The sequence below is a fragment of the Puma concolor genome, chromosome C1 (genome assembly GCF_028749965.1).
Source record: "Puma concolor isolate L17-30 chromosome C1, mPumCon1.1.hap2, whole genome shotgun sequence".
In the NCBI taxonomy this organism is placed as follows: Eukaryota; Metazoa; Chordata; class Mammalia; order Carnivora; family Felidae; genus Puma; species Puma concolor.
The window spans coordinates 31,097,921-31,125,460 of NC_141674.1; the positions used below are offsets into that span (position 1 = coordinate 31,097,921).

The following is a 27,540-nucleotide window of genomic DNA, read 5'->3' on the forward strand; positions in this document are numbered from 1 at the left end:
AGAGTCACATGTTCTGACTGAGCCAACCAGGCGCCCTGAGGTGTATGTAAGAATATTGAAAAGAAAGAAAAAGGACACTAAGGATAAGAAACTATTCTTTATTTTAGACAATGTCATAAAACTTTTTTCATGTTCCCCCACTTGTTACTCTTAATCCTCATCTTTTAGTTGAGAAATAAGGCTTGAGAAAGGTGAGGGGAAAGTCATAAAGGGTAAAGTTCGCAGCACTAACAAGGTGCTTCCCTCCTGCATAGCTATCATATCTCAAATTGGCATTCTGGAAGAACAGTCTTCCAGGAAGTGCTGATAGGTTTTCTCTAGGTGGGGAGGGGGCGGCCAAGATGTCCATGCTCCGTGTGGGAAACAGTAGATTAAGGTTAGTTTTCTTCACTCTAAAAACAGGAATTCTGAGTCATTAATATTCGAATGTGAGTTGCTCTCCAACAGGAGAAAAGGTGTATACAATGTTCCCCAAACTTTTTGAGCAAATCATCCTTTTTTTCATCAAATACATCAGATATAGTTTACAGCGTACTGATAAATACGGTTTTTTGAGATGGGAATTAGCCTGATCTCTTCCCCTTTTTCCTCCCATTGTCTGCTAACACCAGCAACAGAGTGCCTCTAGAATCTAGACCACTGGTCATACTGAGAAAGGACAGGTTAATCAAGGATGGAATGGGAAGAACCAGCTGCCTTGTCATTTTTCATTTCTACTTGTACATTGTTTTTTAAATTCAAGTATAGTTGACATAACAGTGTTATTGCTGCTTGTACAATTTTTTCACTCCCCTAAGTTAAGCAAGATGTACACCCCCCTCCCCTCCCTTAAGTAATCCAGTTGGGTGCCACTTCCCTCCTTTTGTGACAGAGCACCTAATTCATCACTACCTGAAGGGACACAAAGAGTGCTACCGAGACCAGACGGTGGCCTAGCAGAACAGATCAAATGCTACCACAGGACAATATACTGAGAAAAGAGAGTAGCCTCAAGAAATTCTGCAGAAACATTAAGCAATACTTTAAAAAGCGCTGGTTGAATCGCCACCCGCAAAATTGAGAGAGCATTTATGGTCACCTCGGGCCTGGATCCCGGCTACCTCTTGGCTTGAAATGCGGCTAGGTTTTCCTGAACAAGGTGTCTGCCTTTAGACTCTAATTGCTTTAGTTTCAGCCTCTTCTGGGCCTGGGCACAGTTCTGACACTGATCTGCAGCAGACTCTGTTTCCTAAGACAGCCTGACCACATTGAGGGGTTGTAAAATAATCTCCATGCATGGTTATTAACTAATTAAACTTGCATTCAACACCATATGCTGATAGGATGAGGCAAAGGATAAGGTTCGAATCTTAGATCTTTCTGAGCAGGGCATGTTAGGTGATAAGTAGAGGGAAGGATTAGTTGCAAGCTGGATGTGAGCTCAGGCTGAGGCATGAGGGGAACTGTCTCCTACTGGTTCAGAAGCGCTTGGGGCTCCCTGAGCTCTGATGCAAACTACAAGGGTTTCATTCAAGGAAAGGTATGATGTGGGCATAAAACCATGCTTCCGACAGTTGAAGATGGTCCCCTTCTACAGCCAGGAACACTAGCTGGCCAGCATCGTCCATTTTCTTTAGCCCCAGGCGGTCCTGCAGAGAGAAAGGCCATAGTTAGTCAAGAGGCCTAATGAAAAGTTTTACAGTTAAAATAGAAAGAATGTTCATTGGCAATAAATGTTCATTGGCAATAAATAAAAATAAATTTTACTACGCAGTCTCTGCCCTGCGTAGTAAAATTTAGCTGTACTATCTGTCGAAAATGCCAAAAAGGATACCTCCTTCCAGTTTTCCTCCTAAGCATTCGAAACACACATGTAATTGAGACTGTTGTCTGGAGTTCTATATTCTTTCTGAAACTTTCCTAAAGCTTCTGGAGGACCACCTATGTGGGGTGGGCAAGCCACAGACAAAACTGCCTCAAAATGTCAGTTAAGTGAGACTGAGCCAAAGACAGGAAAACATTAACTTAAAACACAGCCAACCCTTCAATAACAAACCTCAAGACGCTTTCCCATCCTGCAGTTGAGGATGGCATTACCCACGGTGCCACAGAACACGTACGGCCGGGAGGACGGGCAGTCGACGGTGCCGGAGTGTTGCTTGTAGCTTACCATCGGTTTGGCTTTCACGATAGGGAGGTTCTTAGTTGTAATCTCCAAAGCTCAACAGACCCCAGCTTCCCTTTCCTTTGATCTCACCCAAGCTGGGGCACCAGATGCAGGAGAAAAGCTAAGAGAGGAGACCACTGGCCTCTGAAGGCAAGTGGTGCAGACAGCACTTGTGACTTTTGGGAGAGTCCCAACAGCATGGAAGGCTCCAGAACTAAAGGTCATGAAATGGTGCGACCTCTGCTTGAGAAACAGCGGGGGGCCTACTGCGCTTCTTCGGGCTCCTGCAGGAGCTCCCCCGGTCACCGCCCTAAATTTCAAGATGGGACTTCGTATCTGTTCATGTTTTAAAGTAACACCTCTCCTATGTTTTCATGATGCACGGGGGATTCTTGGATTTGCACCCTGCACAGCAGCAAAAGAAGCCAGTTCTGAACCTTTTTATCAGAAGGAAGGAGATGGAGATGATGTGACCGTTGCGCATACTTGAAAACCACAAGGTACAGGTCTTTCATTTGGGATCTACATTTCTGTAAACCGGCGCCTGATAAGCTGGTGTAACAACCAGCACCCTAACAAGCCTCACCCGTATCAAAGCCGGACGCTTCCGGGCACCCACAGCTCCCAGGTGTACGGGACCGGGTCTATCACCAAAGAACCTAGCAGCTTCAGGAACCAGAAGCGGAAAAAAACAGCACCCTTCTCCTCCCCAGTTACCTGTGTGTACAGAGTGGTCTCCTGCAAGGGAATGGTTTCCTTGGCTTGGCCACTTCGGTAAAATCCAAACCACTGCAGGAGACGAGGAAGAAAGGTCAGATCAGATACACAGCCACACACTGTCAGACTGAGACTGGCTGGTCGTTAAGATAACCAACAGTATCACAAAGTTGTAGCGAAGAATAAAAATAGAGCCTATCTGAGTCATCTCTTTTTCAGGGTGGATCCTGAGGGAGGAGTTCATCTTTCCCCAGAACTTTCTAATTCTCCGGAATTCCTGTTTCCTACAATTACTGAGCACCTATGCTGTGCTGTGAAAATCCTCGTGCTAAATTCCACACCCGGAAAAAAAAAAAAATATATATATATATATGGCCCCTGTTTTCAACAGTCTACGGAGGCACAGAAGCAACTGTGTAGCACAAGGACCAGCAAACTTTTCTGTAAAGGCCAGATACAAAGTATTTGAGGCTTTAAGGGCCACGTGGGTACAACTACCCAGTGCTAAAACAAAAGCAGCCACTGACGATATTTTAAAAAGGAATATGACTAATAAATAAATAAAATTAAAACTGAATATGGTTGTATTCCAATAAAGGTTTGTTTATGGACCCTGAAATATGAATTCATATAATTATGTCATCAGATATTTTGATTTTTTTTCTAACCATTAAAAAGTGGTTCATGGGCCATACAAAAGCAGATGGCAGGCTGGATTCGGCCAGCAGGCTGTAGTTCGCTAGTCCCTGGTGGCCTGACATAATGTGATGATTCTGCAAAAGAGAGAGCAAATTCTATTTGGAATAGGGATGGCATCCTGGATGGAAGAAGTGACCACTTGAGCTTGGCCTTGATAGATGAATAGGAGCTCATCAGGTGGAAAAGCCCAGGGAAGGGAACTCTAGAGACTAAAAAGCATGAACAAAGGCAAGTAAAAGAAACACAGGCCAACTCTGGGTCACTTCAAGAAGTACAAGATGGCTTGATCCTAGTGTATGAAGCGGGTAATGAAGGAAGACTGAGTTGAAAGGACAGGTCAAGGCAGACCTTGCGTGCCAGCCTCAGGGATTTACAGACTTTGGGCTGGTGGTTTGGGTCACAGGTCTCTTGGAAAATGTGGTAAAAGCATTAGACCTTTCTTCAGAGAACACAACTTCATAATTTTGCACACAATTTCAGGTGGCGGGGGTTCCAGCCCCCACTGTCCCAGTTCTAGACCTCAGGTGAAGACGCCCTAAGCTACACAAGAGGTGGCGGAAAGAGACTGAAGGTTTTTCCCCCAGCAGGCAGCTGTTTTTTAATACCATTTACTCCTTCGGTCTCCTGGCATGTTTTGCTGTGCCCATACAGTGTCTCACCTCAGAATCCACTGGGTCCACAACGGAATCATTCAGGAATTTCACCATCACAAACTTCTTCAAGGCCATCAGGTTTCTCTTGTAGGACTCATTGACACCCTGGAGGAAAGGCCAGCAGTATTTCAGGGACAACATCATCAGGTTCCAGCAGGGATGTTAAAGCCTTTCAGTGCTCTGGTCTCCCCGACCCTGGGCCACCATATTTCTTTTCCATGGTATGGACTGCTTTTCCAGCTCCCTGCCCAGAATGTATCTTGTACAGCCTTTTCTTACCATCCTATCTGACAATACCCCAACCAACCAGAGCACACAGACGCCAGCAGCCATGAGTCTGTCACTGCACTCTATAGCCATCCATCACACAGGTTAAAGGCTACTACCCAGAGAAAGCCAAGGCAAAATGAGAAACTACACATTCTGAGTGGCTCTGCAATACTACTCTGTTTCTCCCCTACTGCCCTTCAAATTTTGTTTTTAAAAAACAAAAATCGGGGGCACCTGGGTGGCTCAGTCCGTTGAGCATCCGGCCTCGGCTCAGGTCATGATCTCACAGTTTGTGGGTTCGAGCCCCGCATTGGGCTCTGACAGCTGACAGCTCAGAGCCTGGAGCCTGCTTCGTATTCTGTGTTTCCCTCGCTCTCTGCCCCTCCCCCGCTTGTGCTCTGTCGCTCGCTCTCTCTCTCAAAAATAAATAAATACAATTTTTCAAAAACAAAAATGGGCACCTGGGTGGCTCAGTGGGTTGAGCATCTGATTCTTGATTTCAGTTCAGGTCACAGTCTCTGTGCTGAGCATAGAGCCTGCTTAAGATTCTATCTCTCCCTCTGCCCGTCCCCCTGCTCACATGCACATGCGCGTGCTCTCTCTCAAATTAAAAAAAAAAAAAATTTAAAAACCCAAAAATTTCGAGATAAGCCCGCTATAAATTGAGCCATGTAGTTTACCAGAATCGCTCAAACCAAGCTCATGCCTGGGACCCACTCCGCAGTCTCTCTTCTAAGTAAATCTTGCTTCCGAGAAAATCTGACCCCAAAGGGACCCACTAGGAAGGCTTCCCTCAGTAAGACAGCAGCTGCGAAGTTCCACTTAAGCCAGCCAGCAACCTGCTGAGCTTACCCTGCTTCTTCAACACAAGGAAAGGAAAAGGACCTACAGGGAGAAAGCCAGAAGAATCTCAGCCTTCCTAAAAGGAAACAAAGTTCAGAAGAGCACTGCCTCCCAAAAAACAGAACTTCTGCTTCCCAGGTTCTGCCCAGGATACGTTGGGTAAACAGTCACAGCTGATCTGTTCGTACTGCCCCAGAAGCAAAATGAATGCACAGCTACGGATGGCAGCCTGGGATGGGTGCTTACTCTCTCCTGGTTAATATCTGCCAAGAAGATGCTGTGGTTGCGGTACATGTCCTCCTTTATGGGGTCGTGCCAGTATTCTGCTTGCACCAGGCTGCAGGAAGAAGAAGGAATGAGTGAAGGGGACCGAGCTGCAGGTCAGTCAGCGCACTGGGTGCATGCCCCTGTGCCTAGGGGACCGTGCACAAAGAGACTTCAAAAGGACAAAAGATCGGAGCCACCAAGTCCCAGGCCTGGCCCGTAAATAGAGCAGACAAGCCTTCCACCGATGAAACAGTTCAAGAGCCCCATGAACAAGACACCGGAGGCAAGGAAGTGCTACTTAGCACGATACAAGAGTCCCACAGAGTTAGGAAAAGGACTCATCAATATTGGTTTCACCATGGCCGTGAGCCCTACCACACTTATAGCTCCAGGTCAGGGTGGCACAGGCTGTCCCGCCCACAACCCCACCTCCTTCACCCTCCTCTGCTTCCCATTCCTCCCGAGAGACTCAGCCATCACCACCTCTGTCTCCTCTGCACCCAACCATCCCATCACTCTCTCTTCATCCACCTTGCCATCCTCAGGCTGGGAGGGAGGTCTAACCTTTCAATCACAAAGCGTTTTTCCTATCGTTGACCGATGACACTAGTGTGCAGGATTCTGGTAGGTCACACGATTTTTAAAGACAAGAGGCAGGGATCTGGTGTTGTTTATAGCATTAGTTCAGACAGGTTTTCACGTCCTTTTACTTTCCCTCCAGTCTCTCTGCTTCCCCTCCCCTCCGGGCCTTCCCCCACCCACGCTGACCCCTCCCCAAGTCCTCCCTGCAGGCACTTCCACTCAGTTCCCGTATCCACACCAGGATCCACACCGCAGCATTTCCACCGAGAGCTGAGCATGAACCTGACGGGAGAAGTCCTCTGGGGCAAAGGAGGAGTCAGAACACAGGTGGGGCTCTCTAGCCCAGGCTGGCAGGGGAAAAAAGAAACATTTCTACACCACGAGCTCTCCAGCCTGAGTGGAAGAGCTGCCTCAGAGGTGATGATCCAGAAAGTTCCACTCAGCAGAGCAGGAGGGCATGAGAGCCCAGTGGAAGCAGCAGAGGTCAGCGCTCCTCACGCCCAGGGCAGGTGCGACTGAGGTCAAAGGGGGGGCGCTGTCAGCCCGTCAGCAGTCAGAGGGATGTTCTATAATTTCTTTATAAATGTTTGGGAAGTGGGGCGCCTGGATGTCTCAGTCAGTTAAGCGTCCGACTTCGGCTCAGGTCATGATCTCACGGTCTGTGGGTTCGAGCCCCGCGTCGAGCTCTGTGCTGACGGCTCAGAGCCTGGAACCTGCTTCGGATTCTGTGTCTCCCTCTCTCTCTGCCCCTCCCCTGCTCGTGCTCTCAATGTTTAGTTTTCACTGATTTTTAAACATGTGATGAACTCCGACCACTTATGAAATACTGACATCGGCACCGGTCTAACACTGTGGTCGCTCACCCTGTGTGAGCTGGCTCCCTGTCCCCCCAAGGACGACTAGCTCCCTCAGCAGCGACACGCTGGCTGGCGCTCAGCAGGACGGCTCTGCCGAAGGGAAGGGACCGAGACAGGGATGCCAGACAAGCTCCAAAACAAGTCGGCTGGCGCTGAAGGAGGGGTAGGATGTGGAGATGTGAGCAGAAGGGAAGGCAGGACGGTGAGAACAAGGGAAGAAGCTTCAGGAGTGGGCGCTCAACAGTGTCAAATGCTCAGAAGCGGTGAGCCTGAGCACACACACGTCCACACAGGTGGCCAGAGTTCCTTCAAAAAACGGTAAGTGAGGGGCACCTGGGTGGCTCAGGCAGTGAAGCGTCTGGCTCTCGGTTTGGGCTCGGGTCATGATCTCACCATTCGTGAGTTCGAGCCCCACGTCGGGCTCTGTGCTGACAGAGCAGAGCCTGCGTGGGATTCTCTCACTCCCTCTCTCTCTCTCTGCCCCCTCCCTGCTGGTGCATGCTCTCTCTCTCAAAATAAATAAATAAACTTAAAAAAAAAAATTTTTTTTTTAAATGTCAAGTGAATAAATGCAAATGTCTTTGGATCTTGCCAGACCAGGTTCCGGACACCCAGAATGACAGCGGGGAGCCCAATGGCTGAAAAGGCGGTAGTCCAAGGTCACCTTTTTGTGTGAAAAGGAAACAGAGCTAAGAAGGGGCAACAGGAAGAAATGAAGGACATTTGGTTTGCGAGAAGCTGGGTGCACAGGCAGCAGTGGGGGGAAGGGCCTGAGGCTGAGCAGAAGCTGAAGTGCTGCGGGAGGTGGAGACGTGGGGGGAGGCGGACGGTTCTTCAGGAGGCAGAAAAGAAACATGGGCTCGTACTATTATCACCTCCTTTGCACCAGTGAAGGGCCAAATTCAGGGAGGTTAAGCACCTCTCTCAAAACCGCTACACAGTCACAGACAAGGTAAGCTAGGAGCCTAAATCTGTCTGAGTCCACACTCTTTCCAATGCAGCCCGCTCACGAGGCTGTCAGCGCCCCAGAAGTTGGAGCCTTTTTTTCCATCTTTCTGTTTTTAACGTTTATTTATTTTAAAGAGAGAGAGGAGGACAGAAGATCCAAAGCAGGCTCTGTGCCGACAGCCAGGAGCCCAGTGTGGGGCTCCAACTCGCAAACCATGAGATGGGTGACCTGAGCCAAAGTCGGGACACCTGACTGAGCCATCCAGGCACCCCCACCCCCACCCCCTACTCCCCACCACCCCCAGTTGGAGCCTCTATCCCTGAGGCCTGCTCTAGCCACTGTGGCTTAGAGACAATAGTAGAAGCATGAGTACAGCACTTACATACACTGGGCCTCTTCTAAGCACTTGACACACATTAACCTATTTAATCCTGACAAGAATTCCATAGGGGAGATGCTATTATTAGCCTCGTATTTACAAATGAGGCAGCCATACCCAGAGTGATTAAGCAGCTTGCCCGAGGTCGTCCTGCTGGGAGGTAATAAAGCCAGAAGAGCCTAGCAGGCAGTCTGGCCCCCCAAGCCTTGCTCTTAACCACGATACATGCGTACTGTCTCTGCGGACCGTGGGGTGCACACAGCACCCACAGCCGTGTATTGCACAGACCCAGGTTGGAATCATGGGTATTTGCCTCTCTTAGCTGGATTATAATTATATTTTTTAAGTAATCTCTATGCCCAACACTGGGCTCGAACTCACGACCCCGAGATCAAGAGTCGCAGACTCTTCTGCCTGAACCAGCCAGGCGCCCCTTGAGCCGGATTCTTTGCAGGGTTGTTGTGAAAATTAAACAAGAGCCATAAAGCTCGGTAGTGTGTCCATGCGTGGCACAAATTCCACAAAAGGTAGTGCTCTCAGACCTGTCACCATCCCCTTCTGTCCCTCCTCTCCCACGCTCTGAAGCCAGCTGCTTACCAGCAGGCTCCCGCAGAGTCCGCAAGGGGAAATGCTGCTCAAGTCCTAGAGTAAGAGGAACACGCGCCTGAAGGGGAGCGAAAGGAATGCAGCAGAGCGTGCGCTGAGGGGATGGCCAAACGCTAAGAAGGTCTGATCTAAATCACAAGATGAGTTTTGGTAGAATCTGAAATAATTTAAACTCCAGATGAAGGGCACAGTGAAACCGTCTGACTTCAGCTCAGGTCGTGATCTCACAGTTTGTGGGTCCGAGCCCCGCGTCGGGCTCTGTGCTGACAGCTCGGAGCCTGGAGCCTGCTTTGGATTCTGTGTCTCCCTCTCTCTCTGCCCCTCCCCCACCCAAGCTCTGTCTTTCTGTCTCTCTCTCTCAAAAATAAGTAAACATTAAAAAAAATTTTTTTAATAAATAAACTCGAGATGAAACAATAAAAGTCCAAGCACAGCCAAGACTTGAAGAGGAACTGGGTAAACGTTGCTATAGTAACTGAAGTAGTGTGGTCGCTGGGTGGAAATAGACAAATAAGCCAATGGAACAGAAGCGCAGCCCAGAAACAGATTCAAGCATAGAAAACCCCAGGTAGATGAAGAGCATGAGAATAAAAACAAAACGTTTTAAAAAAATGAGAGGAAAATATGGGGAGAAAATATGGGGAGGAGAATAGCTTTGTGCATCAGTCAGAAGGACTGATAAAGTGGCCTGAATCCAAGTCAGAAGGCACTGCCCCAGATGCTGGTTGTACAACACTGTGAAGGTACTTAATGCCCCTGAACTGTACACTTAAACATGATTCAAACGGGGGGCGCCTGGGTGGCTCAGTTGGTTAAGCATCCGACTTCAGCTCAGGCCATGATCTCACAGTTCGAGAGTTCGAGCCCCACATCGGGCTCTGTGCTGACAGCTCAGAGCCTGGAGCCTGCTTTGAGTTCTGTGTCTCCCTCTCTCTCTGCTCCTCCCCTGCTCATGCTCTATCTCTCTGTCTCTCTGTCTCTCTCTGTCTCTCTCTCTCCTTCAAAAATAAATAAAAACATTAACAAATTTTTTAAATGATTCAAATGGCAAATTTTTATGTTTTATATATAATATAAACATATTATATATAAACATCTATAAACATATATATGTTTTACCACAACTTAAAAAAGTAATATAATACACCCAAACCCAATGAATTATACACTTTAAATGAGAGAACTGTATGGTATGTGAATCGTAGCTCAATAAAACCATCTAAAAAACCAAACTGCAGTCAGCTGAGCATCCAACTCTTGATTTCAGCTCAGGTCATGATCTCATGGTCATGGGACAGAGCCCCATGTGGGAATGGAGGCTGCTTATTAGGATTCTCTCCCCCTTCCTTTGCCCCTCTCCCCCTAGTGCATGCCCCCATGCACTGTCTCTCTCTAAAAAATTAAAAATTAAAAAAAAACTAAAAATAAAATAAAAAACCTGTTACATGAAACGAAGACACCACAAGTAAAAAGATGACCCACGGGCTGGGAGAAGTTAAGTGTAACATACCTAACAAAGAAAGGCTTAGTATTCATAATACGTGTGCACATGCATCTATATACTTACAAATCAGTAAGAAAAAGAGCATCCAACTGAAAAACAGGCAAAAACTAGAATAGGCAATTCACAGAAAAGGGACACCTGAGCAGACAACAAATGTGAACGGATGTTCAAGCTGTCCAACAGCACATACAGATTGGAATGCAAAACCATTCTGCACACATCTGACTGACAGACATGTGACATAGGATCACAAGTTAGTAAGACGAGGGGCGCCTGGGTGGCTTGGTCAGTTAAGCATCCAAGTCTTGATTTTGGCTCAAGTCACGATTTCTCAGTTCGTGGGATCGAGCCCTACGTCGGGCTCTGCACTAACATCACAGAGCCTGCTGGGGATTCTCTCCCTGCTCCTCCCCTACTCGCACGCGCACGTGCTCTCTCTTTTGCACTCACTCTCCCTCTCTCCCAAAATAAATAAACTTTTTAAAAAATTATGTTTATGAAGCATTTTATTTTTTTTAATGTTTCTTTTTGAGAGAAAGAGAGAGAGAGAGACACAGAATCTGAAGCTGAGCTGTCAGCACATATCCTGACATGGGACTCGAACTCACAAACTGTGAGATCATGACCTGAGCCAAAGTTGGATGCTTAACCAGCTGAGCCACCCAGGAGCCCCAGTAAATAAATAAACTTAAAAAAAAAAAAAAAAAAAAAAAAAAAAGACTGGAGAAAACAGGAACACTCACACTCTGTTGGTGGGAACAGAAATTGGTACAACCACCTTGGCAATACCCAGTCAAGCCTAAAATGCACATGCTAACCACCAAAACAGCAGCTCAGTGCACTGAGTGTTTTCGAAGTACTGTTACTATGTTAAACACTCTACACCTATTAACTCATTTAACCTTCTTTACAATTCGTAAGGTATACTTACTGCTCTGTTTTACAGATGATGAAACTAAAGCAGAGACGTTACGGAGCATTCCCCAAATTACCCAATGAATCACTAAAAGTCTACATGTGAATTCTGCTAGTAAATTCTTGTACGAGGACAGCTAAGTAATAGAAAATACATATATTGGTCTCCAACCCCGGTTCCTGGCACAGAGCTCCTAAAACCTTGTAACTTCCTAAGTGTTATGTAAGAATACTGGGAGCATCTTTTGTCCTACTCAGGAGGCTCTGGGTGGGCTCCTAGGTGGTTCCTGGAAGGGGCTGGTCACCAGAAAGACCAAACCTCCACCTGAAGCTTGGGATTTTCAACCCTGCTCCCCATTCTCCAGAGAGGGGCTGGGGGCTGGAAATGGAGTTAGTAACTCTGAAGTAGGCGTTCAGAGAGCTTCCAGGCTGGTGAACACATCCACACCAGAAGGGTACCCACCCCAGCTCCTGCGCTTGGGACCCCAGTGCTCCCAGACCCCACCCAGTGTATCTCTTCATCTGGCTGTTCAACTGTATCCTTTATCATACCCTTTAATAAACTGGTAAACATGTCTCCTTGAGTTCTGCGAGCCACTCTAGCAAATTAGTCAAACTGAGAGGGAACCTCCACTTTGCAGCCAAGTCGGACAGAGGTTGTGGGTAACCCGCAGACCTACTACTGGCAATGGGCATGTGGGGGGTTGGTAGGCTTGTGGGAGCCCTTCACCTGCGGGATCTGACGCTACCTCCAGGTAGACAGTGTCAGAATTGAGTTAAATTGTAGGACACCCAGCTGATGTCACAGAGAATTCATCGGTGTAGGAAAACCACCACACATTTGGTGACCGGAAGTGAAGTGTCCTGTGTGAGTACAGTGGTGGTGTAAAAGTAAAGGAGACACGCAGGAAGATAGACTGGGCTTTTCAACACAAGGGTGTTCTCTCAAAGTTGTTTGTTATAATGAGAAACTAGAAATGCCAAAATGTTTGTAATATGGAAATCAATACACTGTGGTAGTCACAGAATACAGAATGCCATGTAGCAGTCAAGACGAATGAACTAGGGTGCCTGGGTGGCTCAGTCGGTTAAGTGTCTGACTTCAGCTCAAGTCATGATCTCTCAGTCCATGAGTTCCAGCCCTGTGTCGGGCTCTGTGCTGACAGCTCAGAGGCTGGAGCCTGCTTCAGATTCTGTGTCTCCCTCTCTCTCTGTCCCTCCTCTACTCATGCTCTCTCTCTCAAAAATAAACGTTAAAAAAAAAAAAAAAGACAAATGAACTAGATGTATATGTAACCACATGTTTAGATCTCAAAAACATAATATTGAGTGAAAAACTCATTTGCAGCATAAAGTGCACAAGATATTCATAACGTTTTAAATATATAAAATAATACTATTAAGGATAGATATGTATATAAATATACAAAATATTTTTAATGGACAGAATTTTTTCAGTTTTATTTATTTATGTTGAGGGAGACAGAGACGGCAGGCGCGGGGGAGGGGCAGAGAGAGAGGAAGACAGAGAATCTCAATCAGGCTCCGAGCTGTCAGCACAGAGCCTGATGTGGGACTCGAAACCACAAATTGTGAGACCATGACCTGAGCCAAAACCAAGAGATGGACACTTAACCGACTGAGACACCTGGGCGCCCTTCTACTACTCTAATTTCTTGACAATGGTTGTCACCAGAGAAGGAGGACAGAGAACGGAACCTGGCAGAGATGTGTAGAAGTCAGTGTTATCTGAAATGTTTCAGTTCTTGAAATATCCGAGACAAATACGACAAAATATTAATTTTAGGTCTCAGATTACATTACTCCTTATACTGTTTTGAACAGTTAAAAAGTGCCTAAGGGAGCTTCAGTGGCTGCCTCAGTATTTCCAGAAAAGGGGGTGGCAAGTTGAGGGTGAAGGCATGGGCACAGTGGGACACCTGTGGATGAGCGCTCTATGAGAGCTGCTGGGGGCAGAGGCCCTGCCAAGCACGGGGCATGCAGGGCTGAGGGCCGCAGACCAAGGGGAGCGCCACTTAGGAGAGCAGAGCTGGCCCAGAGGAAGAGGAGAGGCCAAGGCTGAGGCCAGGGCAACAATGCAGTATTCCCTGGGGCAGGGATGAGCACAGGATAGCAAGGTGGAAACTGGAAGAAGGAGAAACCCAGGAAGGGCTGCCAGCTTCTCAAAGGGGAACTAGAAGGCAGACTTCACATCCACAAGGTGAGAGAGAACGGTCACCCTCACCATTCCTCGCCGCTGCCCGCACTGAGCCTGGCCAGGGGCTGGTGCGGGAAAAGGCCTCCCTCACTAGCTTCCCAGAGTACTCCATTAAATTTGCTTTGCTAAGGCTGAATGATCTCAACAGTGTAGAAGACATCTTGAGGGGTCCCTGCCTAAGTCAAAATCAACCCTCCCTTGTCTGGGAACTGTATCCTTCCTGCCCTGCCCCTCCTGGTTACAGGGGCAAGTATAACTGGTATGTAAGGTCCCACTTCTGTGGCCACAGTCGATGACAGAGACCTGACCTGAGCTGGGGCATGGTCCCTTCCTCAAGAATCTGGACTGGGACAGAAGATTCCAGCCTCGCCTGAGATAATAACCTAAGCAGAGATGATTAAAAACTTAGAAGCTGGGGCACCTGGGTGTCTCTGTCGGTCGAGCATCCAACTCGGCTCGATTGGTCGAGCATCCAGTCTCATGGCTCAGGTCGTGATCTTAGGGTTTGTGAGTTCAAGCCCTGCATCGGGCTCTGTGCTGACATCGCAGAGCCTGCTTAGGATTCCCTCTCTCTGCCCCTCCCCTGCTCAATCACTCTCTCTCTCTCTCAAAATAAATAAACTTAAAAAAAAAACAAAAACACCCAAAAACTTGGAAGCCGGGCAAGGCCACCTTTTGCCATGTGAGTGGCCAGAGAGGGTGGTGTGCGTGGAGAGAGGCAGCAGCAATGCCAGCTGGAGACAGATGGGCCTGGCTGGCTGTGACTCCCATTCCTCGATTCTAGAACCTCTGAAACCTTGAGCACCAACAGACTATGAACTACTTTAAAAATTTACTTTGGTTTGGTTATTCGCCTGCAACGAGAATCCTTCTGGGTACAAAGGGCAGCCTAGGAACATACTGCCAGGAGAACACAATCTCCTTCTGTCCCTTTACACCCTCACCTCCCCCTTCCCGCCTCTCTACTGGGACTACCTGCCTCTTGAAATCTCATACTGACCATCTGCTAACCGGAGATATACATAGAAATATAAAACAAACTTTACAAAGAAAAAGCAACCCCATAAAATTAGAGAAGCATCAATCTGTAAATGAACTGGTGAGAACTCAGAATCCGTTCCCCAGGGAAACCATGCGATACATGCTGAGATGTATCCTGGCTTGCAGTCTAGTTCAGCTCCATTATGAAACGTATCTCGTGTCATTCCACTTCTCTCCATCTCACTGAGCGTCCACACCACCAGCACCTCTTAGCAAGACGCTGCAACAGCCCCTGCTTTTCCTCTACCCACTTTCCAATCTGCTCTCTACAAAGCAGTGGAGACCTTCCAAAAACATGGATCGGGCCATGTTACTCCCTTGCTTAAAACCTGCCAGTAGCTTCTCCTGATGTTTTGAAGGAAACCCAAACTGCCGACGTGACCTGCACGTCCCTGCCGATGTAGCCCCTGCCAACTCTCCCGTCTATCACTAAACTTGCTGCCAGGGCCTAGAACGAGCCCAAGGTGTCCCAGGATCAGGCCTTTGTGCCTACTGTTCCCTCCGCCTGATGGCTCTTCCCTTAGCTCCTCCTGTGCTCCCTTTCATCTTTCAGATCCCGGCCTCAATACCTATTCTCCAAAGACCATTTTGTCCAGAGTAGATACGGCCTCCACTACCCTCCGCCACTGCATCCTGTTTCTTTCCACCATGGCCTTAGCACTGTTAGGGGTGGTCCCTGCCTCTGTTCACTTGGAGCCTCCTTTTCCCCACTGACAGGTTACTGCATGACAGCAGGGACCGTCATTGTCTCATTCTCCCTTTATCTGCCAGACCTACCACAGGGCCTGGCAAACTGCAGTGCAACAGCTGATGGAATTATGAATGGAATGCTTTAGAACTGCAACTAAAAGAAGACAAAACCACTGCAATACTTAATAAATAACAGAAACAGGAAGTTCAAATTGAATAAATACTTTAAACACAACACCACTAGTGGTAACAGCCCAAACCTGCCTACTTGGTAAGAACTGAGCACGGCACTGAATTTCTGTGCAGGGAAGTATTACCACGTACTCCATGCTGGGGAAGAGGAGGAGGTTTGAAGACATACTAGGCCACGTAACTAGACGGGATAGAACTGAGTGTCTCCCAACAGGTGCCTAGAAAGAGGGGCATTCTTTTTTTTCTCCCATGTCTGAAGAGGTCTTTATTTTCCCTTCACATCTGGTTGCTCCTTGAAGGTTGGGCATAGAATTCTAGGATGGAAATCACTCTCCCTTAAAACACAATGGTACTGTGGGTGCGTGGGTGGGGTACCTGGGTGGTGCAGTTGGTTAAGCATCTGACTCTTGATCTCAGCTCAGGTCATGATTTCACAGTTTGTGAGTTCGAGCCCCGCATCAGGCTCTGTGCTGATGGCGTAGAGCCCGCTTGGGATTCTGTCTCTCCCTCTCTCTGCCCCTCCCCTGCTTGTGCTCACTCACTCTCCCTAAACAAATAAATGAATACATTTAAAGAATTAAAAAAGAACACAAAGGTACTGGGTGGCTCAGTTGGTTAAGCATCCGACTTCAGCTCAGGTCATGACGTCACGGATTGTGAGTTTGAGCCCCACATTGGGCTCTGTGCTGACAGCTTAGAGCCTGCTTGGGATTCTTTCTCCCTCTCTCTCTGTTCCTCCCCATGCCCTCATGAATAAATACACATATACATAAATAAGGACACAAAGGTACTGCATCACTGCCTTCTAGCTAGCAGTGCTGCCGGCAGGAGGGGCGGTCAGTAGTACGGATTCTGTGGGCGGCCTCCCTGGGGTCTCCTCTTTACCCCGGTGCTCTGAAATTTCACAGGAGCGTACCTCAACGTGAATCTTTTTTCACTGTTGCCCTAACCACTTAGTGAGCCCTTTCTGTCTGGAAACTCATGTCCTGTCGACCGGAGAAATTTTCTTGTATTGCTTCTTTGATAATTCCAATCCACCCTTTTCCTCTGGATGACTTTCAGAACTCCTATGGGTCAGAAACTGGACTTCCCAAACAGCTAAATGTCTTTCATTTTGTCAGTTCTCTTTTTTTTTTCCTTTTAACCTCTTTGAGTTTTTGTTCTAATTTCTAGGAGATTTCCTCAAGTGCATATTCCCATATTGCGCTCACATTTTTGTTGTTGTTGTTTATTTTTAATTTCCAGGATCTCTCTTTTACTCTCTGATTGGTGGTTTCATTCACATTCTTTTCTGGTGCCCTGGATTATAATTCTTTATCTCCAAAGATAATAATTATAGGCTTTTTTTTTTTTTTTTAGGTTTTCTTTGGCTCCTTGAACTGCTATCTTTTCTTTCTAAGTTGCTTTTTATACTTTTTGTTGGTTTTGGTCTGTCTTTCACCTTAGAAGCTTTCCTCAGATGTCTGACTGGGGGTCCGGGCTCATGGTTTATACAGACACCACAAAAGCTGACTGGAGGCTCCTCATGTGAGAACAGAGCCTACCTCCTGGTGGCTTCACGTCAGGGGGGTCAAGAGGAATCCTATCATCTTGGAGGATTCCAAAACATCAACCTGTAGATCTTTTCTCTGGGGCCAGTCAGGTTTTCCAGAGACGGGCCTGCCGCTGAACAACACCCTAGCAGGTAAGAAGCCTCAACGCTACCATTCTGGGAACTGAGTGGGAGGGAAGGGGGAAGGCGTGGGTTTTCTATGTGGTGTCTTACCACCATCCTGTGCCTGTTGTCTCAGAGGCTGGCACTTCTCTAGTTAAATTGCTCCAGAGAATAAATTTTGCTTTTTTTGTCACAATGGGGGAGGAGCAATCACTTGGATGTGCACTCACGGGAACCGGCGGTTTGATCATTCCTTATATAGAAAAATTTTTCCCCAACAAAAAGTCCTGTTTTTAGCCCCAGGAACTTATCTCTACCTTCCAAAGGATCTTATGCACCTCATTCCTGACCCTTTCTGGAGCTATAAAAAGTGAATCTGTTCCCTTTTTGTCAGTGCATCCTTCTATAGACATACAAGGTTTCAACGTTTTCTGCTAAAACAATTATCACTCATTCATCTGCTTTCTTTTAAAAACATGTTGACATCTTTTATTGTCTCTTCTCTCCTGTTTTCTCTGCCCTTGTGGGTTTATTACTTTTTATTCTTTTGCTACTAGTTGATTATTATTCCAGTAAAAGGAGGAAGTGAAGACAAACACATCAATCTACCACTTTTAATCAGTTACATGTGACTGGCTCCCCGCCATGACTGCTCATTTATAGTCACTAATAATTCTGATTGCCAAGGGTTGTATTTGGTTCACAAAAGAAACACAAAGAAAGAAAACGTTGAATTTTTCTGAGGCATCTGGGCAAGAGTTAGAAGAATAATAAGTAAAGAATAAATAACAATGAAGTTTAAAGAAGTCACACATATCCATGAGCAGAGAGAACACGTAGAATATAGACAATCGAGCTGTGACTAGTCAAAACAGTTAGGGGTAAAGCTTAGCAGAGGTTTGAGATGCCTAATGGAAAAGGGGGTGGAGACATAGAAGTATCTTAGTTTCAGGGTGCCTAGCTGGCTCAGTCGGTGGAGCATGTGACTCTTGATCTCGGGGTCATGAGTTTGAGCCCCACATTGGGTGGATTTGAGAAAAATAAAATAAAATCTTAAAAAAAAAAAAAAAGTATCTTAGTTTCTTTCACTGACCACCACTGACCACCAGGTGGCACTACTGACCCAACACAGCTTTGTCGCTGTGCACGTAGCCAAAGGGTAGGAAAGGAAGAGAGAGCTAGCCGTAGTTGTTTCCATATGTGAGTCACTGGCAAGGCTGAACCCTGGAAAATGGCTTCAAGGAAGTATTGTATTGAAGAATTGGTATTAGACAAGAATGATATGCTTTGAAAACCTATAGGGTAGGGGCACCTGGGTGGCTCAGTTGCTTGACTGGCCGACTTTGGCTCAGGTCATTATCTCGCGGTCCGTGAGTTCGAGCCTCGCGTCGGGCTCTGTGCTGACAGCTCAGAGCCTGGAGCCTGTTTCAGATTCTGTGTCTCCCTCTCTCTGACCCTCCCCTGTTCATGCTCTGTCTCTCTCTCTGTCTCAAAAATAAATAAACGTTAAAAAAAAAAAAGAAAGAAAACCTGTAGGGTAGCTACCAGAGCCATACTAGTCGATGCCAAATCTGTTATTGTTTAGAATACTCCACACCTACTAAATCCAAATCTAATCTCTGATCCCAGGAATGAAGCCCCAGGATCCATTTTAATGAATTTCCCAGGGGTTCTGATGTACAATTTAAGTTTGGAAACAATTGAAAAGAATACACTCCAAAAGTGATTCTGTACATTTTTAAATATCCAAACACATCTGAGTAGCTGCAAACACTGACATAGGAGGCTAAACCCTCGTTACTGACAACACAAAGAATCTGTCCTCCAAAATATATACGGTAATTTCTTGGGCTTGGGATTTTTTTTTTTTCAACGTTTATTTATTTTTGGGACAGAGAGAGACAGAGCATGAACGGGGGAGGGGCAGAGAGAGAGGGAGACACAGAATCGGAAACAGGCTCCAGGCTCTGAGCCATCAGCCCAGAGCCTGACACGGGGCTCGAACTCATGGACCGCGAGACCGTGACCCGGCCGAAGTCGAATGCTCAACCGACTGCGCCACCCAGGCACCCCTTGGGATTTTTTTAAAGGCTCTTTTGTTAGTTTTTTTAAGATGGAAATTTATTTTGTTTTTAATTACATTCTTTCTATATTAAAAAAAAAATACCCTAAGAAAACCCTGGGTGGCTCAGTTGGTTAAGTGCCTGACTCTTGATTTTGGCTCAGGTCATGATCTCACAGTTCGTGACTTCGAGCTCCATGTTGAGCTCTACGCTGATGGTGCAGAGCCTGCTTGGGATTCTCTCTCTCCCTCTTTCTCTCAAAATAAATAAAATAAACTTTATATATATGCATATTAAAAGAATACCCTCCCTTCCTTTTTAAAATTAGTATTAAAGCAGTTTTAGGTTTACAATATAACTGAATAGATAGCACAGAGATATTTAAAAAAAGCCTCTCATTTGAATATCACTGGCCCCTACTCCTGGAATCACTGCTACCATGAAAGTCAGCATGATATTTTCATGCAATGACAGTTCTGTATCTTTTTTTAGCCAACCATACATACCGTTCTTGAACAGCTTTGTTGTAAGCCCCAACATTCAGTGTTTTTCTGATCAAGTCACAGATGTGAGAGCTCTCCCCTGGGCACCGAGGGAGTCCATAAACACCTACAACAGCAGAAGCCAAATATCCATTCTTTCAAGAATTGTGTACTGAGTAACTACTATGTGCAAGGCACTGTGAGGAACAAAACAGACCTGAACTAACCTCTGATCTTGTTCACTTATTCCTCAAGAAAATATGTATTGAGGGGCACCAGGGCGGCTCAGCTGGTTAAGCGTCTGACTTCGGCTCAGGTCACAGTCTCACGGTTCATGGGTTCGAGCCCCACATCAGGCTCTCTGCTGTCAGCGCAGAGCTCACTTTGGATCCTCTGTTCCCCTCTCTCTCTGCCCCTCCCCTGCTTGCTCTCTCTCTCTCTCTCTCTCTCTCTCTCTCTCAAAAATAAACACTTAAAAAAGAAGATAACGTAGAGCATGCATACCATAACCAGCTTCCCCCTGACGCTCCTATACTCTTTTCTGCCTAAGGACCTTGGCACCGGCCGTTCCCTGGTAGATGTATTTCCTCTCTCACTGCTTCAGTGGTTGGACTCATTTCATCTCTCAGGTCGGAGCTTCAGGAAGTCACATCCGACTCCCCTAACTCAAGTAGTGCCTAACCCCAATTCCTACCCTTCCCCCAGTTACACCTTCCACCTTCATCATCCTCATCGATAACATTTTCAGGGGTGCCCGGCATAGTTCCAACCATATGTTGGCAATAATTCATTTAATCTTCATGACCATGAAGAGAGGAAATCATTATTTGTACCATATTACAGATAAGAAACTTCTAAACAGGAAGATGAAATACTCTGCCCAAGGTTAGATACGAAGTGCTAAGAGTCAGGATATGAACACAGGCAGTTTGGCTCTAGAGCCCACACCTTTAACCACTGCCCTGTCTCTTAAGTATTATCCTATTTTTTTTTAATGTTTATTTATTTTGAGAGAGAGGGAGAGCAGGCATGTGCATGACTGGGGGAGGGGCACAGAGAGAGGCAGAGAGAGACATGGGGCTCCAACCCACAAACCGTGAGATCATGACCTGAGCCTAAACCGAGGGTTGGACGCTTAGCTGACTGAGCCACCCAGGGACCCCCTGTCCTATTTTTTTTTTTCTTGATCATAGTTTTCACTCTCTGTGTTTATTTATTTCCTTGCTTCATTGTCTATTTCTTCCCTACCCCCCAACTAGAATGTTAATTTCCTGAAGACAGGGACCTTGTCTGTCTTACAGATTTTCAATACATGTTTGTTGACTGAATGAATGATAAGGTTTTTACCAACATGCATTTGAATAACACTTGTGTTTTTTAAAAACAAGGAGCTGGGACGCCTGGGTGGCGCAGTCGGTTAAGCGTCCGACTTCAGCCAGGTCACGATCTCGCACTCCGTGAGTTCGAGTCCCGCGTCGGGCTCTGGGCTGATGGCTCAGAGCCTGGAGCCTGTTTCCGATTCTGTGTCTCCCTCTCTCTCTGCCCCTTCCCCGTTCATGCTCTGTCTCTCTCTATCCCAAAAATAAATAAAAACGTTAAAAACAAGGAGCATGGGTGGCTCAGTCAGTTAAGCATCTGACTCGCGATTTCGGTTCAGGTCATGATCTCATGGTTCGTGGGACCAAGCCCCATGCTGGGCTCTGTGTTGACAGTGCAGAGCCTGCTTGGGATTCTCTCTCACCCTCTCTCTCTCTCCCTCCCCAACTCATGCACACGCGGGTGTGCGTGTGTGCTCTCTCTCAAAATAAATACACTTTTAAAAATAAATAAACAGGGGCGCCTGGGTGGCTCAGTCGGTTAAGCGTCCAACTTGAGCTCAGGTCATGATCTCGTGGTCTGTGAGTTCGAGCCCCGTGTCAGGCTCTGTGCTGACAGCTCAGAGCCTGGAGCCTGTTTCAGATTCTGTGTCTCCCTCTCTCTATGACCCTCCCCCGTTCATGCTCTGTCTCTGTCTCAAAAATAAATAAACGTTAAATTTTTTTTTAATATAAATAAATAAATAAATAAATAAAATCAAGTGGTGGTGTGGATTAGAACAGAGAAAAAAGGAGACAAAGAGGCCAAGGTTACCTTGATGTTGTCCCCCAACCGAGATCAGATTGATCATGGGTGGTGACGGGCATCTCTGAGCCACTGCCCTCCTGGGGGAGAAAAGGATTATCAGATGGAAATGTATCATCAACCACCAACTTCCCAGATGAAGTTACTTCATTCCCTGTGATTCCCCAAAGCCAGGGAGTGTCAGGATTTCCCCCAGATGGCCAAACAAATCCTTATTCTTTCACAGAAAATAAAGTTCCATAAAGCTTTTTACATGGAGACATCTTAGAATAGTGTTCCTTCCAAGATAGATGAAGAGCTCAAAAGAATTAGAGGAGTGGCTAGATCTGAATGAAAGAAAAAAAAATTCAATCCCACGTAAGTCGTATGACATCACCGAACAGGACTTACAGAAATTGGCCTCCCTGGGAGAATCCCATAGCATTGTAGCCTTGCTGTAATTTAGGGTCCTTAGCCAGAATCTGACACACTGTTGTTACTTGGGAATTGACATTCAAGAAGAAGCTGTTCTCCACATCCTAAAAGAGGAGCCACAGGGGAAGGATGGGGATGAGAACCACCACTGGTGTCTTCTCTAAGAAGGCAAATTTGTTTCGTTGGAATCTGCACACAAGCCACTCAAGAGTTAAAGTATCATTGCAAGATTTGCTGCTAAAAATGCAAGACAAAGCATTTTAATAGTACATTCTATGAAATCAGTCAGCAAACCTTCAAAGGAACAGAGCTGTGAAGGGCCTTACCTCCATCAGGGTCTTCCCAATCTCTAAAGATAAGACATAAATTCCAGGTATTTTCTTCTCAACCATTTTTTTAATAGCACCCATGCTTAAGGGATTACAACAGCTGTCTCCTAGACAACAAAGACAATGGCAGATATTCATGAACCAGGTTACATAGTTTTTAAAAAGTTTTAAGCTTCAAAGGGCATTATAAAGAATGTGAAACATGACATGTCTGGGTGGCTCAGTCGGTTGAGCGTCCGACTTCAGCTCACGTCATGATCTCACGATTTGTGAGTTCGAGCCTCGCATTGGGATCTGTGCTGACAGCTCGGGGCCTGGAGCGTGCTTCAGATTCTGTGTCTCCCTCTCTCTCTGCTCCTCCCCTGCTCACACTGTCTCTCTCTCAAAAATAAATAAAGATTAAAAACAAAAATTTTTCTTGAAGTGAAACACACAGAATGGGAGAAAATACTTGCAAAAGGAAAAAAATAAAAAGGGAGAAAATATTTGCAAAAGGAAAAAAATAAAAAGGGAGAAAATATTTGCAAATCATATATTTGATAACGGTTTAATACCCAGGATACACAAAGAACTCTTACAACTCAACAAGAAGTTAACCTAATTTAAAAATGGAAAAGGGACTTGAACAGACATGTTTCCAAAGGAGATATACAAATGCCCAACAAGCATATGAAAACACGTTCAACATCACTGGTCATTAAGGAACTGCAAATCGAGGCACCCCGTGGCTCAGTCAGTTGAGCGACCGACTTTGGCTCCGGTGGTGAGCTTTGAGCCCCGCATCAGGCTCCCTGCTGTCAGCGCTGAGCTGGCTTCTGATCCTCTGTCCTCCTTTCTCTCTGCCCCTCCCCACTCTCAAAAATAAACACTAAAATAAATAATTAATTTAAAAAAGGAAATGCAAATCAAAACTATAATGAGATACCACCTCACACCCACTAGGATGGCTTTAATTTAAAACACTGGAAAGTAGCAAGCAAGGATGTGGAGAAATAGGAACCCTTGTACATTGCTGGTGGAAATGTAATATGATGCAGCCATCGTGAAAAGTTTGGTGGTTCCTCAAAAAGGTAACCCTAACAATTACCATAGGATGTAGCAATTTCCCTTCTAGATATCTACCCAAGAGAAATTAAAACATGCCCATACAGAAACATGTACCTCAATGTTTACAGCAGCACTACTCATAATAGCTAAAAGGTAGAAGTGACACAAATGTCCACCAATGGATGAGTGGGTAAACAAATTGTGGTAGACACATACAGCGGAATATTATTCAGCTGTAAAAAAACAAAAGAAATACACATGCTACATACATACGTACATATGCTACAATGTGGATGAACCTAAATTCACATTAAATTCACACTAAATTCACATTATTATAAGTGAAAAAAGCTAAACACAAAAGGTCACATAATGTTTGATTCCCTTTATATAGGATATATCTAGAACCAGCAAATCCATAAAGACAGAAAACAGATTGGACATTGGACATTGGACAGGAAGTGTTGGGAGTGGGGAACAGAGTGGTTACTTACGGGGTACAGTGTTTTCTGGGATGATGAAAAAAACTTGAAAGTAGAGAGGAGCGCTGGTAAAACAATATTATGAATACACTAAATGCCACTGAATTGCATACCTTAATATGGTTAATTGTAGGTTACATGAATTTCACCTCAAAAAAAAAAAACCATTTTTTGCGTGGCTCGTGTTTTCTCAAGTAATAACAAACTTCAAAAGCCCACACAATACAGTTGGGACACCGAATTCATAACTGAAAAGTAAGCAGAGGTGCATATTACCCTGCCTTATCATTTGGAACATTTGGGGTTAGTAGAGTCAAGAGCACTTAGGAATCAAACTCAAGGACTAGGACTAGGGAAAGAAAAGTGAAACGCCTAGGGCACAAAATTTCAGGAGGTACTCACTCGCAGGTTCGTGCAAGTGCTGACCCTGAACTTCTACGAGCTAGAAAGTGAGTGCCTTCTTAACTTTTGCAATGTAGGGGTCTCCTTGCCTCGTCCTACTCCCAGCCCTGTTTCTTTTCCTGTTTCAAAGAACTAAAACCAAGAACTGGAAGAAAAGTGACTGGCCGCTCAGTTGGAGAAGTAGGCTGAGATCATTTTCCATTTTGAGCTTAATCATCCCATTTCTAACTTAAGAGGAACCTTAAGAATTCATTTTTTTTTTTTAATTTTTTTTTTCAACGTTTATTTATTTTTGGGACAGAGAGAGACAGAGCATGAACGGGGGAGGGGCAGAGAGAGAGGGAGACACAGAATCGGAAACAGGCTCCGAGCCATCAGCCCAGAGCCTGACGTGGGGCTCGAACTCACGGACCGCGAGATCGTGACCTGGCTGAAGTCAGACGCTTAACCGACTGCGCCACCCAGGCGCCCCAAGAATTCATTTTTAAAGAAGGAAAAGCTGAGGCTTAAAGCATCCTCTATTTGTCTCATAATAACTTCTTTTAACTCCACTGTAGTAGCCCTGGAACCCAGCACAGAGCTTTGAGAAAACTGTTTATATTTGCTGACTGTAATTCCTCTTCAGGGTTTTCTTTCTTTCTTTCTTTTCTTTTTTTTTTTTTTAACGATTTCATTTATTTATTTACTTACTTTAATTTGTTTTAGAGAGAGAAAGAAAGAGTGCGAGTGGGAGAGAGGGGCAGAGGGAAAGAGAGAGACTCTTAAGCAGGCTCCATGCCCAGTGCAGAGCCCAAGACCGGGCTCGATCTCATGACCGTGAGATCGTAACCCGAGCAGAAATCACAAGTCAGATGCTCAACCAACTGAGATAGCCAGGCACCCCCAAAACTGCTTTTGTTAAGGTTATTAGTGATCTTCAGATTGCTAAATCCAATAAGCAGTTCTCACTTGACCTGTTGATAAAATTCCATGCAGCTGATTACTCCCTTCCTCTGGAAACATTTTCATTGGACTTCCGGGACATTGCACTCTTCTGACTTTCCTCCACCACCACCGTCTCCTTAGCTAGTTTCTCCTCCTCTCAACCTCCAAATGTTGGCAGCGCCTCAGGCCTCAATCTTTACACCTCTTCTCTCCTCTGTGTACACTCGCTCCCATGATCCTGCTCAGTCTCATGGCTTTAAATGCCAGCCACACACTGAAGGCTCCCAACATAAATCTCCAACTTGTATTTCTGTCCTAGACTCCACACTCCAAATGGCTCTACAACATCTGGATGTCTAACAAGCATCCCAAATCTAGTAAGTCCAAAAGCAGACTACTGATCTTCTCCCTACCCTAAATTTGCTCATCGTACAGGCTTCCCCATTTTGGTAAAATGACAACTTCATCCTTCAACTTGTCCAGCCCCCAACCATGGAATCATCCTTGACTCCTTTCTTTCTTGCTCATCCCAAATCTAATCCGTTAATAAATCCCATTGGTTCCACCTTCAGAAGATACACAAACTTTGACCGCTTCTCAATATCTCCCCTATTACTATATTGTTTCAGGCCACCACCATCTCTTGTTTAAGTTGTTGCAATTGCTTCCTAACTTGTCTCCCTGCAAATGTCTGTGTCCCTCTACAACCTATTCTTAATATAGCAACTAGAGTGGTCCTTTTTAAAGTGTAAGTCATATTATGTTACTCAAGTGCTCAAATCCCTCAAGGGCTTTCCAACTCATTGTAGCCAACTCCCTTTGTAGGCCCCAGCATCCCCATCCACCCCAACCTAAACCCCTATTTTCTTCTCCTTGCTCACTCAGTTCCAGCCCCGCTGACCTGAATGTTGTTCCTCCAACATATCAAACATACTTCTGCCTCAGGGCCTTTGCATTTGCTGTTCCTTCTACCAGCTATCCACAGGGTATCCTCCCTCATCCACTTCAGCTCTTTGCACAGATGTCACTTTCTGGGTGAATCTTTTCCTGACCCTGCTTATAAAATTGCAAGCCCCCATCTCCATTTCTCTCTCACTCCCGGCTTTACTCTTCTCCATTGCATTTGCCACCATTTTATTTAAAACATATTACATGTTTTATGGGGCGCCTGGGTGGCGCAGTCGGATAAGCGTCCGACTTCAGCCAGGTCACGATCTCGCGGTCCGTGAGTTCGAGCCCCGCGTCAGGCTCTGGGCTGATGGCTCAGAGCCTGGAGCCTGTTTCCGATTCTGTGTCTCCCTCTCTCTCTCTGCCCCTACCCCGTTCATGCTCTGTCTCTCTCTGTCCCAAAAATAAATAAACGTTGAAAAAAAAATTAAAACATATTACATGTTTTAGTTATTTCTTTATAGTCTGTGTCTCCCCCTGGAAAATAAGTTCAGAAAGGGCAAAGACTTTGGTCTGTTTAGTTCACGGTCTTATCACGGTCTTATCTTCAGCATCTAGTAGGTGCTTAATAACTACGTGTTAAATGGAAACATGAACCTTAGGTACCTAACAAATCTCTATTCAATGTGCGAATGAATAAAAGGATGGATGTCCTGGTCATGCAGCCACAGCCAGGGCTGCCTCAAGTGCCAGACGCTGCACCCTGACGCCACCGCCGTGAGAATTAAGCAAGAACCGCCCAAAATACCCTAACGCAGCGCACGGGTCTCTGCCAGAGCTCACCAAAAGACAGCGCCTTCTCCTCTCTTCCTTTCCAATGCAGAGGAGCCCCCCGCCCCCCCACCGCACCCCCAATCCTAAGACGTCGGGCCAGCCTGCTGCTGTGCGACCACGGTCCTCGCTCTCCACCTCGCACTCTGCCGATGCGAACCCAGGTTGGGAAAGAGGAGTCGCCAAACCCTCCTGCTTCTCTCCTCCCTCACTCACCCATCCCATGCCAGATGACCAGCGGCAGCGGCACCGGCGGGTCGAGATGCCCCAGTGCAGGTGCCGCGCAAGACCCCGGCAGGAGAGCGACGGCCAAAAGCCACAAACAGCTGGGCGACGCCATCTTGACCCAATCACGTGACCGCGCTCCCGGGGCCT

At 46.1% G+C, this 27,540-nt stretch overlaps 1 protein-coding gene across 1 annotated transcript; it reads right to left on the minus strand.

The window, feature by feature from the left end:
* Positions 1-84: 84 nt before the first annotated feature.
* PPT1 (palmitoyl-protein thioesterase 1) lies at positions 85-27,540 on the minus strand. Its single transcript, XM_025931216.2, has 9 exons — positions 27,382-27,540; positions 22,589-22,698; positions 22,239-22,366; positions 21,858-21,928; positions 19,752-19,854; positions 5,575-5,665; positions 4,222-4,320; positions 2,864-2,935; positions 85-1,628 (listed from the first exon to the last, which is right to left on the minus strand). Exons 1-9 carry the CDS (start codon positions 27,503-27,505, stop codon positions 1,506-1,508), a joined length of 921 nt encoding a protein of 306 aa, XP_025787001.1. The 5' UTR covers positions 27,506-27,540; the 3' UTR covers positions 85-1,505.

Bases quoted from the DNA above. Each gene is read 5' to 3' on its own strand.
- PPT1 (XM_025931216.2), bottom strand. From the start codon at position 27,505: ATGGCGTCGCCCAGCTGTTTGTGGCTTTTGGCCGTCGCTCTCCTGCCG. The intron at 21,929-22,238 runs GTAAGTCCTGTT...TTTCTCCCCCAG, and splicing joins TCCCAGGGAGGCCAATTTCT to GAGGGCAGTGGCTCAGAGAT. The intron at 4,321-5,574 runs GTAAGCACCCAT...CCTTTCCTCCAG, and splicing joins CAGATATTAACCAGGAGAGA to GGTGTCAATGAGTCCTACAA.